Source organism: Pezoporus occidentalis, unplaced genomic scaffold, assembly GCF_034315485.1.
Source record: "Pezoporus occidentalis ecotype Australia unplaced genomic scaffold, CSIRO_AGI_Poc_V1 ctg133, whole genome shotgun sequence".
In the NCBI taxonomy this organism is placed as follows: Eukaryota; Metazoa; Chordata; class Aves; order Psittaciformes; family Psittacidae; genus Pezoporus; species Pezoporus occidentalis.
Genome location: NW_026913136.1, coordinates 1030429 through 1045807, shown reverse-complemented (window position 1 = coordinate 1045807; position 15379 = coordinate 1030429). Strand labels below are relative to the sequence as shown.

General features: G+C 41.4%; 1 protein-coding gene across 5 annotated transcripts in view; it reads right to left on the bottom strand.

Annotated features, from left to right (window-relative positions):
- Positions 1 to 15379, bottom strand: part of BNC2 (basonuclin zinc finger protein 2) — a 341698-nt gene that overhangs the window by 239075 nt on the left and 87244 nt on the right. For 4 of the 5 annotated variants that reach the window (XM_062608994.1, XM_062608998.1, XM_062608999.1 and 1 more), the window contains exon 2: positions 533 to 733. The exons of the other annotated variant lie outside the window; for it this stretch is intronic. In XM_062608994.1, coding sequence (XP_062464978.1) covers positions 533 to 733 — 201 coding nt within the window. The remainder of the gene's footprint in view (positions 1 to 532; positions 734 to 15379) is intronic. 5 annotated transcript variants of the gene reach the window in all.

Here is a 15379-nt window from a genome sequence, read left to right as displayed (position 1 = left end):
ACCCTCAGCTCCGTGCTGGCAGCAGCTCCAGCAGGACGGCTCGTGGATCTTTCCTTCTGAATAATACTGTGTTCTGCCACATGAAGTCGATTACTCTGTTCTGAGGGGCCCCCTACATTTAGTATCAGTCTGATCTGGGGGCTTATATACTCGGAGAAAGAGAGGAGTTTTGCTGGGATAGTAGATACTTTTATTTATGGGACACTGAGAGAGCAAGGGGAAGAAGACTGGAACAAAACAAAAGCAAACAAAGAAAAACACTGTTACTACAAAGGGCAAAGCTCTATTCGGAAACTTTAAAACAAATGCCTTGATTTTACTTAAAGCTTTAATATTTTTTCCCCTTTTAAAAAGGAGCCCTTAGGGAAGCAATGAAGTAACCGTGCACATTCCAATGACATAGTTATGACAGTTCAGAGGCTAACTATGTAGTGATGAATGAAACAAAAATGAAACATGGAAAGAAAGAGAAAAAGAGGGGGGAAAAAGAGCACAAAAATGCCATTTTTCAAAATAAACAAAAGTAACATACCTGTTGGGACATTCTGAATAAGAGGTTAGTGTCAGTGTTCTGCCATGTCCCCATGAAACCAGAGTCGGTCGCTGCCGTTCTTGTTCCGAACTGCATGGAGTTGTCAGTGCAGGAGTCTCTTAAAGTCAAGTCTCTTGCCCTCTTTCGCTCTCTGTGTCTCTGTGTGTGTCTGTCTCTCACATCCACTTCTGCCTCTTCTGACTGAAAAGTGAAGGTGGATTTTTGAGCCTCTTGGCAGCCAGTAGCAGGAGTGTAGTGTAGTTAAGAAGCTAGCTGCACTGTGCGTTTCATTTGGGAAGGGGGGGATTCAGGGGAGAGGGTCAGAGCTTCTTTCGCACCTTCAGCAGAGAGACCCCTATCATTTATGCATAGATTGTAACTCCCCAAGCTCGCCTTTGCTCAGTTTAACAGCTGCCTGTCAGGTGTGCATGCAGCACTAAGGAGACCCAACCATCAGCTTCAAACTCTCAGCCACTGGATGTCATTGGATAGCAGAGCAAAGAGTCAACTGCACTGCTCCACTGTCAGGCACCAAATGACATCCTGCACTAACCCTTCAGTCTACAGATACACAGATACACACACACGCACATTCTCTCTAAGTAGCACAATGATCTGAGTGAACTGGGAGAAAGAAAAGGCTGTGGCCCTTTCCCTGTCTTTCTCTGCTTTTCCTCAACAATGCTGTCAAGTACAGCATGTAATATCTGACACTTGCCTACCACACAGAATTAGCAAACCTTTTTTCTTTTTTAAAAAAAAAAACAAAAACAGAAAAAGGAGCAAGCAAGCAAGCAAGCAAGCAATTACTCTTAAATACAGCAGTCAATATTCACTCAGGAGTAAAACATAAAAGTTGGTCTGGTTATTTTTTAAATATTAGTCAGACAAGAACCCTGGGATAGTCGGTTCCTATCCCAAATAAAACTCTTACCAAAGAGGGGAAAAAAGACATGATCCAACTCCTTTTGAAATAAAACCAGAAAGTCACATGCACATTTCATCTCTCATACCACTCTCCTTCCTTGCCCACTGCTGAGTGTCTTAAGCAGCATCATGAGCAAGAAAGAAGAGAAAAATGAAAAAGCTAGCCGCTTCTTCCCCTCCCCCAAAAGATCAAAAGTAGGGTTTTTTTGTTTTGTTTTGTTTTTTTAAGTAGCTGGTTGAAGCAGATACGATACACCTTTCAAATTGTAAAGAACAAAGAAATGAATCACAGCAGAAAAGAAGCCAGTTCCATACAGTTAAGAAGTAATGCAAAAGAAACAGTATTTTTCCTTTGAGATTGTTCTTCTGTACTTACGGTACAGTGCAATATACCAGGATAAATAATACTACCACAGTACTGGTTTTAATTACAACAGCTTTTTAAAGTGAATCTTATTTGAAACATTCTCTTACCCACTTCATCCTTTACATACAGACAAGAAACTGTAATTTTGCAAACTTCATAAATGTAAAACAAAATTCATACAATCTCACAAAAAATGCCACAGCATTAAAAAAAAAAAAAAAAAAAAAAGGAAAAAAAGGGGAAAAAAAAAGCTATCCTTCCCAATATAAGGAACATTCATCTTCTCATAAAATCTACAAATTTAGGAGGACAAATGTAGCACTCACTGCTTTTTTCTTAACTCAGGAATAACAATACACCTCACTCTCTGAAACAACAAAAGAAACAGAAGAGAGCTTCAGTGGCAGCTCTGTGTCATTAGTGTGCAATGAGAAAAGATGAGAAGATGTACACTGTGTTGACACAAATGTGCCTTCCCCTCTAGACCCTACATTTCTTGAAAGCTTTTCTGTTAAACTTTCCTCCAGTTCAGCACCATTAAGTACAAAAAAAAGTCTCAAAAGCAGCAAATTCAATATCCAAGAAGAAACAAGCAAGAACTCCGTGAACTGTTGCCTTAAAATATATTAAGTCCACCTGTGGTCAATAAAAATATTCTCTACTGGGGAGGGGAGAATGACACTTAGAAGCCAATTGTGCCAACAGTGGCTGTACCTTTACAGCTAGCTATTAGCCCCTCAAACTCCCTCTAAAATTTGCCAGCCTCTTCATTTCTGAAGTGGCACTCAGTGCCTCAGTCAAGCTGCATGCTCAGCTCCTGACCTTCCCACTAATGGCAGTTATTTGTGGGAGGCTTAAGGACACTGTCAATAGCAAGCTTCCTCCTTTCCGTTCTGCATCTCTTGCGTGCTCTCGCTTGCTGTCTTTATCTCCATCTCTTACCCCCCCGCCCCGTTCTTTTTCCTGTCCTGCAGTCCTTTCCTCTCCCAGAGAACAAAAAACACCCCCCCCACACACACATGCATGCACACACGCATGCACGCACATGAACACACCACACACACACACACACAATCAACTGGCATGCAGCAGCAAGCACCTGCAGTAATAGACTCTTTTATTAAAACTGTTATTCTGCAAGACTTGAAATTCCCGGTGGACCGGGCCATGTCAAAGCCTATATAATTAACTAGAGGCTCAGCAACGGATCAATTACCATACAAGCAAGTGATAGTGAAATCAATGAAAGATCATCAGCCACATTATCAGTGTTGCAACTCATTAGGGTAAAACTGAGAAATGTGCTCAAAGCGAGCCCAAGCAAGGTGGCATTACAAAACAAAGGGCTAATTTGGAGACCCTGCTGTGAACAATCTGTAACAGAATTAGCCTTTTTTTCCCCTAAACTGCAGAGCTCAGTAACGAAATGTGACAGACTGAGAGAAGCAGTTTATTAAGACACCAACTCAAAGTTTATTTAGTTCATAAACTCTCTCCTAGAAAATCAATACAGTCTGTACAAGGTTATTAGGCTGACTAGCTAATACATCCAAATCTAGTCTTCCCAAGCAGAAATCTTGGCCAGAATGCTACAACCTTACATGAAATCTAAGCAGCTTCAGATCACTGCATCAAAGGAGGACTACCATTTAATTGTCAGATGCGTGACTTCTACATCACAGATTCAGAACATTTTAAAGAAAGAAATATCTCCACCTTCACTAAGTAACATGACAGAAAAGAAACAAAATTTAGTCTGCCAGTTCCAGCCCAGCTCACTTCATCCTTAAATTTATGCTGCCTACATAGCATCTTGTTTGGCGCAATATGCCAGCATATAAAACCAAGAAAAGAAATACTTATTGAATTTCAGAGAGGTATGTGAAAAGTAGTAGTCACTAAGAAGATAAAAGTAATCATTACAGGGAAAATGCAACAGAAATATACCTCCTACAGTAGCAGTTTAAGACTCCTGTAACTGTAAAGTGGGGGGGGGGGAGAAAGGAAAAAAAAAGAAACAAAACTGATATGAAATTTTACAGGTACTGTAATAATCAGAACCTAGGCTTAGAACCCAGTACGTTCCTTTGTAGTCTATCACCCCTGGTAATTGCTATAATTCCTTTGCAGGCAGACATATTCTTCAAATAATTTATGGGAAGCACAGGAACTACTTGTTAGTATACAAGTTTGGCACAAACTGAGTAGAACAGTATTTATTTTTTCTCTCCCCTTTGGCTAACTAATATGAGAATCAGAAGCAGTATAGACAAGGTAAGGGCTCTAACAGCATTTAAAACAAATCCTTTTAAAAGCATTAAAAGAAAAAAATCTCATTTTCAATAGATTTTTAATCATGAATATGTTCTGCAAGTATTTCACTGCTATCCAATGGCATTTGTGCTGAAAGATAAAAGGATCTGTGAAATTATTTTACATTTTCAGCTCCTGGGAATACCCGGGTGCTGAATAGAAGAGGTGGCTACAGAATCCAGGTTCTAACGGAACTTAAAATAGAGTGCAGTTGCAGTTGTCTACTTGTGTTTTTTGAGAATTTTAAGTGCTTTGTGAACTGTATGTGAGGTTAAGAGGGTTTTTTTCTTTCTTTTCATTTTAACTAATACTTATTACTTACTATGAAAGACAATTACATGTGAACCTTTTTGTGAATCTTTTAAAAATACAACATTGTTGAATTTGTCTCTCCTTTTAAAACTACTGATACAGAAATGCAACATATAGCAAGAATGGATAGGAAAGGTGATTACGGAAAGCCCAAGTGATGCCTGAAAAGTAAGAAAAGCTCTCCAGCAGAATGTGCTATATAATGTAAGCATATCTTATTTTTTCTAAATTCCATTATTCTGGTCATTTAAGTGTTAAGTAATTCAGTCAAAGGGTTAATGTAAATAGTTCAAAATGACTAACAGTGAAAAAAATATTTTCTTCTTCTTCTTCCAATTATTCTATATTATTAATTAAGCTGTTAAAACATGCAACAGTTACTATATTCTTAATGTTCAATAATATGTAAACTCTTTAAGGAGATTTTTTTTTCCACGTCTCTGCTTTAGATATTAATCAAGAAAATAATTACAGAGGAATTTAGTAAAAAAAAAACTACATGCATATAACTACGTACTGTACATGTACGTTCAACGAGGTCCAATTAGTTGGAAAGAATTTGCATTTCAGTTAGTATGAGCTAACAAGACTGCAGGGAGACAATGCGATTCTACTAGCAGGGCAAGAAAGAATGGTGCTTTTCTGTAAGCATTAATTCCCATAACTGATCATTTTAAAATGTTACTGATCTTTACATTATTTGTTTTTCAAACATCTAGGAGTTCAGTATAAATGTTTATATTAACTGTACATTCAGCAGTGTCCCCAAGACTACTCGGGGGGGGGGGGGGGGGGGAATAAAACAGTGAGCCCAGATTTATTATTTCTGTTGATTTAGTGCTTACATGTTTCTATTTAATGATAACTATCAATTGATTCTTCTAAAGGAACATTCCTTACATTTGGTGCTCATTCTCAGGATTCATTACATGAACTGGAAAAAGACTCAGAAAATCTTTATGCCTTTTTATGCAAATGTTCAAATTTTCAATAGTAACAATATACACACATGACACACAGAGTTGGTAATCTCATATAGGTATAGATAGTTTTATAAATCTCTGTACTCTCAACTGACTTACTGCATAGTACCTGTAATTCCCAGAGTTCATTCTGCTGCAGATGTTAACAGTTTCTGTAATTTGTAATGACAGTAAACTGGCCTTTGCTCTTCCCTTATTCACTATTCATTTCTAGGCTTGGTTAAGTAGATAACTGGGTTAAAGATCAGTGGTTTTTCATGTGACACATTCTGGTATTCATCTAATAGCTCGTCAGGACAAAACTGTCCCTGTTCTTGCCAAAATAATAAAAATGGTCCTCTACATCGCATGACAATCAGCCCTTCCTTGTGCTGAAACAAGCCATCTTATAAAATTGAGTTGTTTTAAAGACACTTTATAACTGAATATTCTATACAATCTTCAAAAAGTATTGTAAGTGAGAATTCTTCTATTTATCATTGCAATAATGTGTGAGCAGAGACTGTAACAACCATGCTTACATTTTGCCCATGGATAACAATGAAGTTGTGAATTGGGCTTATCAGGAGTATACTTGAAAATTATACAAAGCTATCCTGATGGTCATATTCAGAGAGGTGGTGATTCTAATGTGGAAATGTCATTCTTTATCATCCCCTTCTCCCTAAGAATTGTATAAGGGACTCACTCTACAACATCTGTTAGACCCTATGGAATCTTAGCAGATGTCTAAAATGAAAAAAAAAAGGGGGGGGGGGGCATGGTAATAAAGGAAACCTCCTCTGAACAGATAATTCACCCAAATTTCCATATCCTACAGAAAAAAAAAAAAAATTTGGCAGCACTGTATTTTCTCTGAAACCTGTTATCCTTACTTTGTAAAACATTTTCATTTGAGCTTTAATAGGCAACTTCTGACTTATAACCAAAAGGCATAGGGCTGATTATGTCATCATGCAACAATGAGACTGAATACTTTTTAGTCCCCTTTGTTCCAAATGTCCTTGTTGAATCCTTCCCTACCTTATCAAAAGTATTGTGCATGAAAGGAATCTGTTTTTCACTTTAACATGCATGCTAATCCACACAGACCCTGGAAATGTCCACAGATATATATATAATATGTATACACACACATGTACACATATATACCGTTTAATATATATATATATACACATATATATAGGGTTTATATATATATATATATGGTCTTTTCCCCCCTCCCTAGGAAGAGTTTTCAGGTCAAAAGTTCTTAGCATTCAGATCTTCAGACACTCAACAAATGGCAGAATTGTTCAACATCAGTAAAGTTTTCACTTATAATTAAAAATCATATCCTCAAACCCTAGTCTACTCTAATTCGGTTATTTATCTTTATTTTTTTAGATAGATTTTATTTCTTTCCTATTACACATTATATGACATGACAGGATTTTTATGCTCAAAGAAAACTTTTGATTATGAATCTGAAAGTGCACACTCCTGCTCTGAAAGCTCCAGTTCCTAGCAAGCTGTTACATTACAACTGATCCTAATCATATCTTTGCCAAACTCTGCATGAGCACCCCATACCACAAAACCCTAAGAAAGACTGCTGTGACAAAACATTAGCAAAAAGTAAGTGACAACTCTGACCTATTGCCAGCAGACAAAAACTTTATTAAGTGGAAATCAACAGAATTTTAGTCACTCAGCCACTATGTTTCAACAAGTTACAGAAACAAAAGAATAGTCAAATTCAGAAAAAATAAGCACACAGACAAGACAGTGACATCCATATATGCTGTCCTTCATTATTTAACATGATCACAGTGTAAATGTTGGCAGAGATGGCCAGTTGCAGGTTTGGAGAATGAACATGAACATAGAATCATAGAATAGTTAGGGTTGGAAAGGACCTTAAGATCATCTAGTTCCAACCCCCCTGCCATGGGCAGGGACACCTCACGCTAAACCATCTCACCGAAGGCCTTGTCCAACCTGGTCTTGAACACTGCCAGGGATGGAGCATTCACAGCCTCCCTGGGCAACTCATTCCAGTGCCTCACCACCGTAATAGGAAAGAATTTCCTCCTTATATCCAATCTAAACTTCCCCTGTTTAAGTTTTAACCCGTTACCCCTTGTCCTATCACTACAGTCCCAAATCAGAGGAAAGTTCTTGTTAGCTATGGATGATGAATAATATATACTTCTGTTTTCACGTTTTGTTTACATCTTTTGGTTTGTGTTTTGTTTTGTTATTTAAACAAGCTAATATTTGGAGTTTAGGTCACCTGAAACATTTTTTAAATGGAAAATCACATCTATGTTTCTCAACCTACTTTGTAGGGGAGGTATGTCAACTACACTAATTTGCCTGCTCAAAACAGAGGAGTAGACTAGTGAAGCAGAGAGAATCAAAGAATCGTGATTACAGTGGATACACATATGTCAATGACAAAATGTAGATGAAATGGAGGATGCAAAAGGTTACAAAAACAAGTAACTTGATAAAAACCTTGTAAAAACATAAAACCTAATGCCAATAGCAGTTTGTTGATTGTGCCCATTAAATTTTCTAAGTAATTATGTTTAAAAGCTATTCTACTCATGAGCATGGCATTTAACTAGCAATAACTGCTGTCTATATGTAGATACAATAAGATTAAAAAAAAAACGAAATATTGCTGAGGCGAGTAGCTCGAGAGAGGACGCCTTCAACACTGGAGCAGGGGGAGATCAGCATCCAGGAGCCTCAACTCAGAGCGGTGAGGGCCACCGAGGGAGCCTCAAGTCCTCGACAGGACCTGCCCAGGAGCCGGCAGCTCAGCTGACGAGAGCGAGCAGCTGACTCACACGGGGCGGAGCCAGGAGCAGCGGCACCAGCCCTGACTGGGTAAAAACCTGCCCCAGGGAGCGCGAGCGAGCAGGAGGGCGGCGAGCAGAGCGGGTCGAGGCGGTTTGCGCGGGATGGTGAGCACTCATCGCATGATCAGGGCCCGGCCCGGGAGCTCTGCTCTGGCTGACCCGGCGGTGGCCAGCGTAGGCACCCAGGCAGAGCCGATGAGAGGGGAGGCTGCAGTGCAGAGCTCGGAGTGTAGAGAGTGCCTGCACTGGTCTGGTGAGGGGAGGGTGAGCAATGGGCAGGGCTGCACCCAGTGCTCCCCGGTGGAGGTCCTCCTGCAGCAGGGGCTGAGCTGCGGGATGCTGTTAATAGACTGCGAGATGTCAGGGAAGCTGAGAGGAAGCAGGAATGTTTTCTCCTGGCCCAAACTGTGCAGGGGCCTCGAGCGTCCCCTCTAGTTCATGGAGGAAAGAAGGAGGCCGTTAACCCGGGAAGCTGGGAATTAGTGACAAAAAAAAACAACAAAAAAAGAAGGAAAAGGACAATCAAAAGCAAGGGGCTTCCCCCTAAATCCCATGTCCCCACGCAGAACCGCTTTGCTGTCCTGCAGGGGACTAATGAGGAAACGCACTCGAGACAGAAACAGCCGGCTGATGCACTGGTAAAGAAGATCTCTACTGGTGCTGCCAGGAAAAAGCGGCGGGTCGTAGTAGTAGGGGACTGTACACTGAAAGGGACAGAAGCACTTGTCTGCCGGCCAGACCCCATCTCAAGGGAGGTGTGTTGCCTACCGGGGGCACGGATCAGGGATGTGGCAGAGAGGCTGCCTGCTCTAGTAAGTCCCACGGACTATTACCCACTCCTGGTGATACATGTGGGTGCTAGGGATTTTGACAGTAGTAGCCTGGGGAACATAAAGAAGGATTACAGAGCCCTGGGGGAGGTGGTTAGGGGCTCTGGAACTCAGACAGTCTTTTTGTCAATTCTCCAGGATACAGGGGAGGACCTAAAAAAAGCTAGGAGGATTAGCCAGGCTAATAACTGGTTAAAAGGGTGGTGTCATAGTGAGGGGTTTGGGTGTCTTGAACACGGGACCCAAGCTTGTAGGCCAGGTCTAGTGGGGGCTGGTGGAGCTGGTCTGATGGGAAAGAGCAGTTTTGGTAGGAGGCTTGCCAGACTGGTCAAGGAGGCTTTAAACTAGATGTGTTGGGGAAGGGGGCCATCATTCCATTCCAACACACCCAGTCAGTTGCCAGAACCTATAATAAATGCTTGGAGCAATGTAGAGATATCCCAGCTGCTCCAGCCAATGAGCCGGCTTCAGCTGGAGCTCGGCTCAGATGCCTCTATACAAATGCCCCTAGCATGGGGAACAAACAAGAGGAATTAGAGATGTGTGCACGTCTACAGGGGTATGATATAATAGGCATCACAGAAACATGGTGGGATGGCTCCTATGACTGGAGTGTTGGAATGGAAGGTTACAGGCTGTTTAGAAAAGACAGGCCCAGCAGATGGGGAGGGGGAGTTGCTATTTATGTTAGGGATAGGCTGGAGAGTATGGAACTCTGTCTGGGAACAGGTGATCAGTTGACAGAGAGTTTGTGGGTCAGGGTTAAAGGGAATATAGCTAGGGGAGACATTACTGTGGCGATCTGTTACACACCGCCTGATCAAGGAGAACCTGCCAATGAAGCACTCCATAGACAGATAGGAAAAGCCTCACGCTCGCAGGCCCTTGTTCTCATGGGTGACTTCAACCACCCTGACATCTGTTGGAAGGACGGTACGGCCCGGCACAAGCAATCCAGGAGGTTCCTCGATTGTGTAGAAGACAACTTCCTTCTGCAAGTAATAGAGGAGCCAACAAGGAGAGGTGCCATGCTTGACCTCATGCTCACCAACAGGGAAGGGCTTGTTGGAAATGTGATGCTCCAGGGCAGCCTTGGATGCAGCGATCATGAGATGCTTGAATTTGAGATCCTCAGGAGAGTGAGAAGAGCGTGCAGCAAGCTCACTGTGCTGGACATCAAAAGAGCAGACTTTGGCCTCTTCAGGAACATGCTTAGGAGGGTTCCATGGGATACAGCCCTAGAGGGCAGAGGGGCCCAAGACTCTTGGTTGATATTCAAGGATCACCTGCTACAAGCTCAGGAGTGTTGCATCCCAACCAGAAAGAAATGCATCAGGAGGGCCAGGAGACCTCCTTGGATGGATAAGGAGCTCCTGAGGAAAATTCAAATGAAAAAAGAGGCTTATAATAAGTGAAAGCAAGGAGAGGTGGCATGGGAAGAGTACAGGGATGTTGTCCGGGAGGTTAGGGACCAGGTTAGGAAAGCTAAGGCTCAGTTAGAATTAAACTTAGCTAGAGGTATTAACAGGAAGGGATTCTACAGGTACATAGCAAATAAAAAACAGACTAGGGAGAATGTAGGCCCCCTCAAGAAGCTCTCAAGAGAACTGGCTACCCTGGATTTGGAGAAGGCTGAGGTTCTGAATGACTTCTTTGCCTCAGTCTTCACTGGCAAAGGCTCTGACCAAACCACCCAAGTCTTGGAAGGAAGACGCAGGGACTGTGAGAATGAAGACCTTGCGCCCACTGTAGGAGAGGAACTGGTTCGAGACCATCTTAAAAATCTGAACGTGCACAAGTCCATGGGTCCTGATGAAATCCATCCGCGGGTCCTGAAGAAGCTGTCAAATGAAGTTGCGAAGGCACTGTCCATCATATTTGAGAAATCATGGCAGTCAGGTGAAATTCCCGATGACTGGAAAAAGGGAAATATAACCTCCATTTTCAAGAAGGGGAAAATGGATGACCCAGGGAATTACAGATCAGTCAGTCTCACCTCTGTGCCTGGCAAAACCTTGGAGCAGATTCTCCTGGAAGGCATGCTAAGGCACATGAAAAACAAGAAGGTGCTTGGTGACAGCCAGCATGGCTTCACTAAGGGGAAATCCTGCCTGACCAATTTGGTGGCCTTCTGTGATAGGGCTACAGAACTGATGGACAGGGGTAGAGCAGTTGATGTCATCTACCTGGACTTGTGCAAAGCATTCGACACTGTTCCACACGAAATCCTTGTCTCTAAATTGGAGAGACATCAATTTGATAGGTGGAGCACTCGGTAGATGGCCGGATGGCAGCCCACAGAGTTGTGGTCAATGGCTCAATGTCCGGCTGGAGACCAGTAACGAGTGGTGTCCCTCAGGGACCGGTCTTGTTCAACATCTTTGTTGGTGACATGGACAGTGGGATTGAGTGCGCCCTCAGCAAGTTTGCCGATGACACCAAGCTGTGTGGTTCGGTTGATACGCTGGAGGGAAGGAATGCCATCCAGAGGGACCTCGACACACTTGTGAGGTGGGCTGATGCCAACCTCATGCAGTTTAACCATGCCAAGTGCAAGGTCCTACACCTGGGTCGGAGCAATCCCAGGCACAGCTACAGGTTGGGCAGAGATTCAGAGCAGCGCTGCGGAGAAGGACTTGGGGGTGTTGGTTGATGAGAAAATGAACATGAGCCAGCAGTGTGTGCTTGCAGCCCAGAAAGCCAATGGTATCCTGGGCTGCATCAAAAGAAGCGTGACTAGCAGGTCGAAGGAGGTGATCCTGCCCCTCTACTCTGCTCTTGTGAGACCTCACCTGGAGTATTGTGTGCAGTTCTGGTGCCCTCAACATAAAAAGGACATGGAACTGTTGGAACAAGTCCAGAGAAGGGCCACGATGATGATCAGGGGACTGGAGCACCTCCCGTATGAAGACAGGCTGAGAAAGTTGGGGCTGTTCAGCCTGGAGAATAGAAGGCTGTGTGGAGACCTCATAGCAGCCTTCCAGTATCTGAAGGGTGCCTATAGGGATGCTGGGGAAGGACTCTTCATTGGAGACTGTAATGATAGGACAAGGGATAATGGGTTAAAACTTAAACAGGGGAAGTTTAGGTTGGATATAAGACGGAAATTCTTTCCTGTTAGGGTGGTGAGGCACTGGAATGAGTTGCCCAGGGAGGTTGTGAATGCTCCATCCCTGGCAGTGTTCAAGACCAGGTTGGACGAGGCCTTGGGTGATATGATTTAGCGTAAGGTGTCCCTGCCCACGGTAGGGGGTTGGAACTGGATGATTTTAAGGTCCTTTCCAACCCTAACTATTCTATGATTCTATGAAAAACACCCTCATGCTTTTCTCAGAAGAATTTTATATGCCTAGCAAAAATTTGGCGCAAACACCTTAATTTGCCGACAGGTAAAGAGAGCAACTTGTTCTGCACGTTTCATATCTTCATTTCATATCTGTTTGCGTTGGTGTCTTTTTTTGACACAAAACTATTGCTTGTTTATACCAAAAAGATAACCATGTTAAGGTATGAAAATCTGACTCAAAGTAAACTAGAAACAACAAGCTCCAAGACACTTGAATTTAAACTATGCATCTAATGAAATGCCTGTATGGCCCACCACTAAACTAATAGCAGGATTCAGACATTCTGTTTTGATTTAAAAGGAATTTTAAGAAGAGAGGGCACCTGACATGCCACATAATATAGAAAGATGTATAGCACAAAAGTAAATGCATTTCACTTTTAAAATAAAATATTTCAAAACTGTATTATTTGCTAAGATGTAAGTTCAGCACTCAACAGAAATAGCTGCAAGTTATCAGCAACTTGCTGATATATCTCTATAGTTTGGAGAAGAGGAGACTGAGGGGTGACCTTATTAGTTTCTATAAATATATAAAGGGGGAGTGTCACGAGGATGGAGCCAGGCTCTACTCAGTGGCAAACAATGATAGGACAAGGGGTAATGGGTACAAACTGGAACACAAGAGGTTCCACTTAAACTTGAGAAGAAACTTCTTCTCAGTGAGGGTGACAGAGCACTGGAACAGGCTGCCCAGGGAGGTTGTGGAGTCTCCTTCCCTGGAGACATTCAAAACCCGCCTGGACACATTCCTGTGTAACATTATCTAGGTGTTCCTGCTCCGGCAGGGGGATTGGACTAGATGATCTTTTGAGGTCCCTTCCAATCTCTAGCATACTGTGACTGTGATATAACTGTTAAAACAACAACACAACAACCCATGTTAAGTCATCAAGAAAGATCATTCAAACATTTCATTCTAAAAAAAAACTCCAAAACACCTTAAATGTGTTTACATCCACAGGTTATCACTATACTATTATACAGGTGTACTACTATATTACAGCATCATTCAGTTATTGATTATGTGGCGTTAAGCAAGGTTTATATTTTTAATATATTATTAAACTCAGCAAGTTTTGCTGTGCTTTTCTGAAAAGCATCCTGAAACTGTGGGAATTGTCTGCTGGACACTAGTTTAGTACAAGACCTTTAAAAAGCCATTTATCCTCTGCTAGTCAATTTCATTATTATCCTTTTAGTAAACTGTCTTGATAACAACCAAGGTCTTCGGATCCCACAATAGCCTGAAGGTCTTAAGGGCAGGCTAAGCTTACGACCTAATTATTCAATAATATAATCTATTGTGTCACTTCTTAGTAACAAGTATTTGGTGTCTAAAATGTAAGTTTGTCATAATGAAATAACTGACCTAAAAAACCTGGTGGTTTATACAACAGCTGAATTTTAGATGGCTGAAAAGTCACTTCACGCATAAATGCAAGACTGAATTAAGAGCAGCTATGTTTTTCTAATTACTGGCTCATTTGCAGTACACAGAATTGCCTGAACTGCCCAGTGTCCTAGTAGCTCTCTGGACAATTAGAAAAAACTGCATTAGCAAGATCTCTGAAGCCTCTGTCTCACTTCTCTCTGGAGGACTGGGGAAATGATGAGCTCCATCACCTGGCCAGCAGTAGCAGCAGCCACAAAGTCACCTCAGGGACTTGGACAAAGAGATTCATCTGCAGCCTTGGCAGCGACTGAAGTATGCCTTACTAACAGACAGTCACACAACCACACACTGGCACATAGTCCTTTCATTAAGAGCTGTTGTCTAAGTGACCTGTCACAGAGTTTCATAAAGCAGCATTAATACTGTGGGCCAAAATGAGATTGATCTTTGAGCTTCATGGTCTCCTGTTGACAACAGTGCATTATAAAACCAATACTAAATACTTTATAAACAGGTCTCCCTCCAGTGTATTAGAGGAACAGTGCATATTTCATGACCTATAGTTAGGTAGCCACATATCCATCAGACAATTAAATAATTTATAAGATACTCAGAAGTGCAGTAAGACTCAATAAACTTTTAAATACTTACAAGCTACTATTTTGTTTGAAAACATGCCCCCCCCCAAATGAACCTGCTCACCTGCTGTATAAAGAGCATCAGTAAAATTCAACTTTTATAACATTTTTTCACCTGAAATATCATTGCACACAAACAAATCCAGCTCTCCGTTCATTCTTTTTTTTTTTTAAAAAAAAGGACACTTACTTATTTAAAAAATGTTTATAAATTTCCTACAATATTACTTTCATTACTCTATATTCCAGCTTTTCTGCTTGGCATCAGACTCCTTTTTTATCCTTTTGTATGCTCTGGCCAACATGGCTGCAAGAACCTTCTTCTCTGCAATGCCTGCCATCTGGAATCACCCTGCTGCATTTCTCTCCCTCATTCTCTATCTATTTTCAGCCTTCATCTGCAAACAATATGTCTCTGTTCTCATGTCTATGTCTCTTAACTTCTAGTAAAAACAAAAAAAAACCTTTTTCATTTTATTAACTCTGCACAGTGTTTTGGAGATAAAGGTTGTGTTAAAGACACTATACAAAGACATTTCTTTATTAAATCACAAGATTGCAGGGACAAAGCTTACAATAAAAAGTGATCTAAAAATACTTAATAATCTGTTAATGTGCAGACAATAGTTTGGGTAAATTTTTTAAGAAGTGACTTCAACATAAAATGAAAAAAATATTCTTCCTATTAGTAATTTATTCACAATTCAGGACAAAAAAATGAGTTTGCCTCATAATTTAAAAAATCATGGAAAACATGCAGTTATTAAACACAAATACACGTGAGAATGTTCAGCACCGCTGGAAGAAAATCAGGATATGTAATTCTCTTTTCCACCCCACAGAAAAGATGTTCTCTGTATTGCTGCCATAGTAGATGAAGAGACAC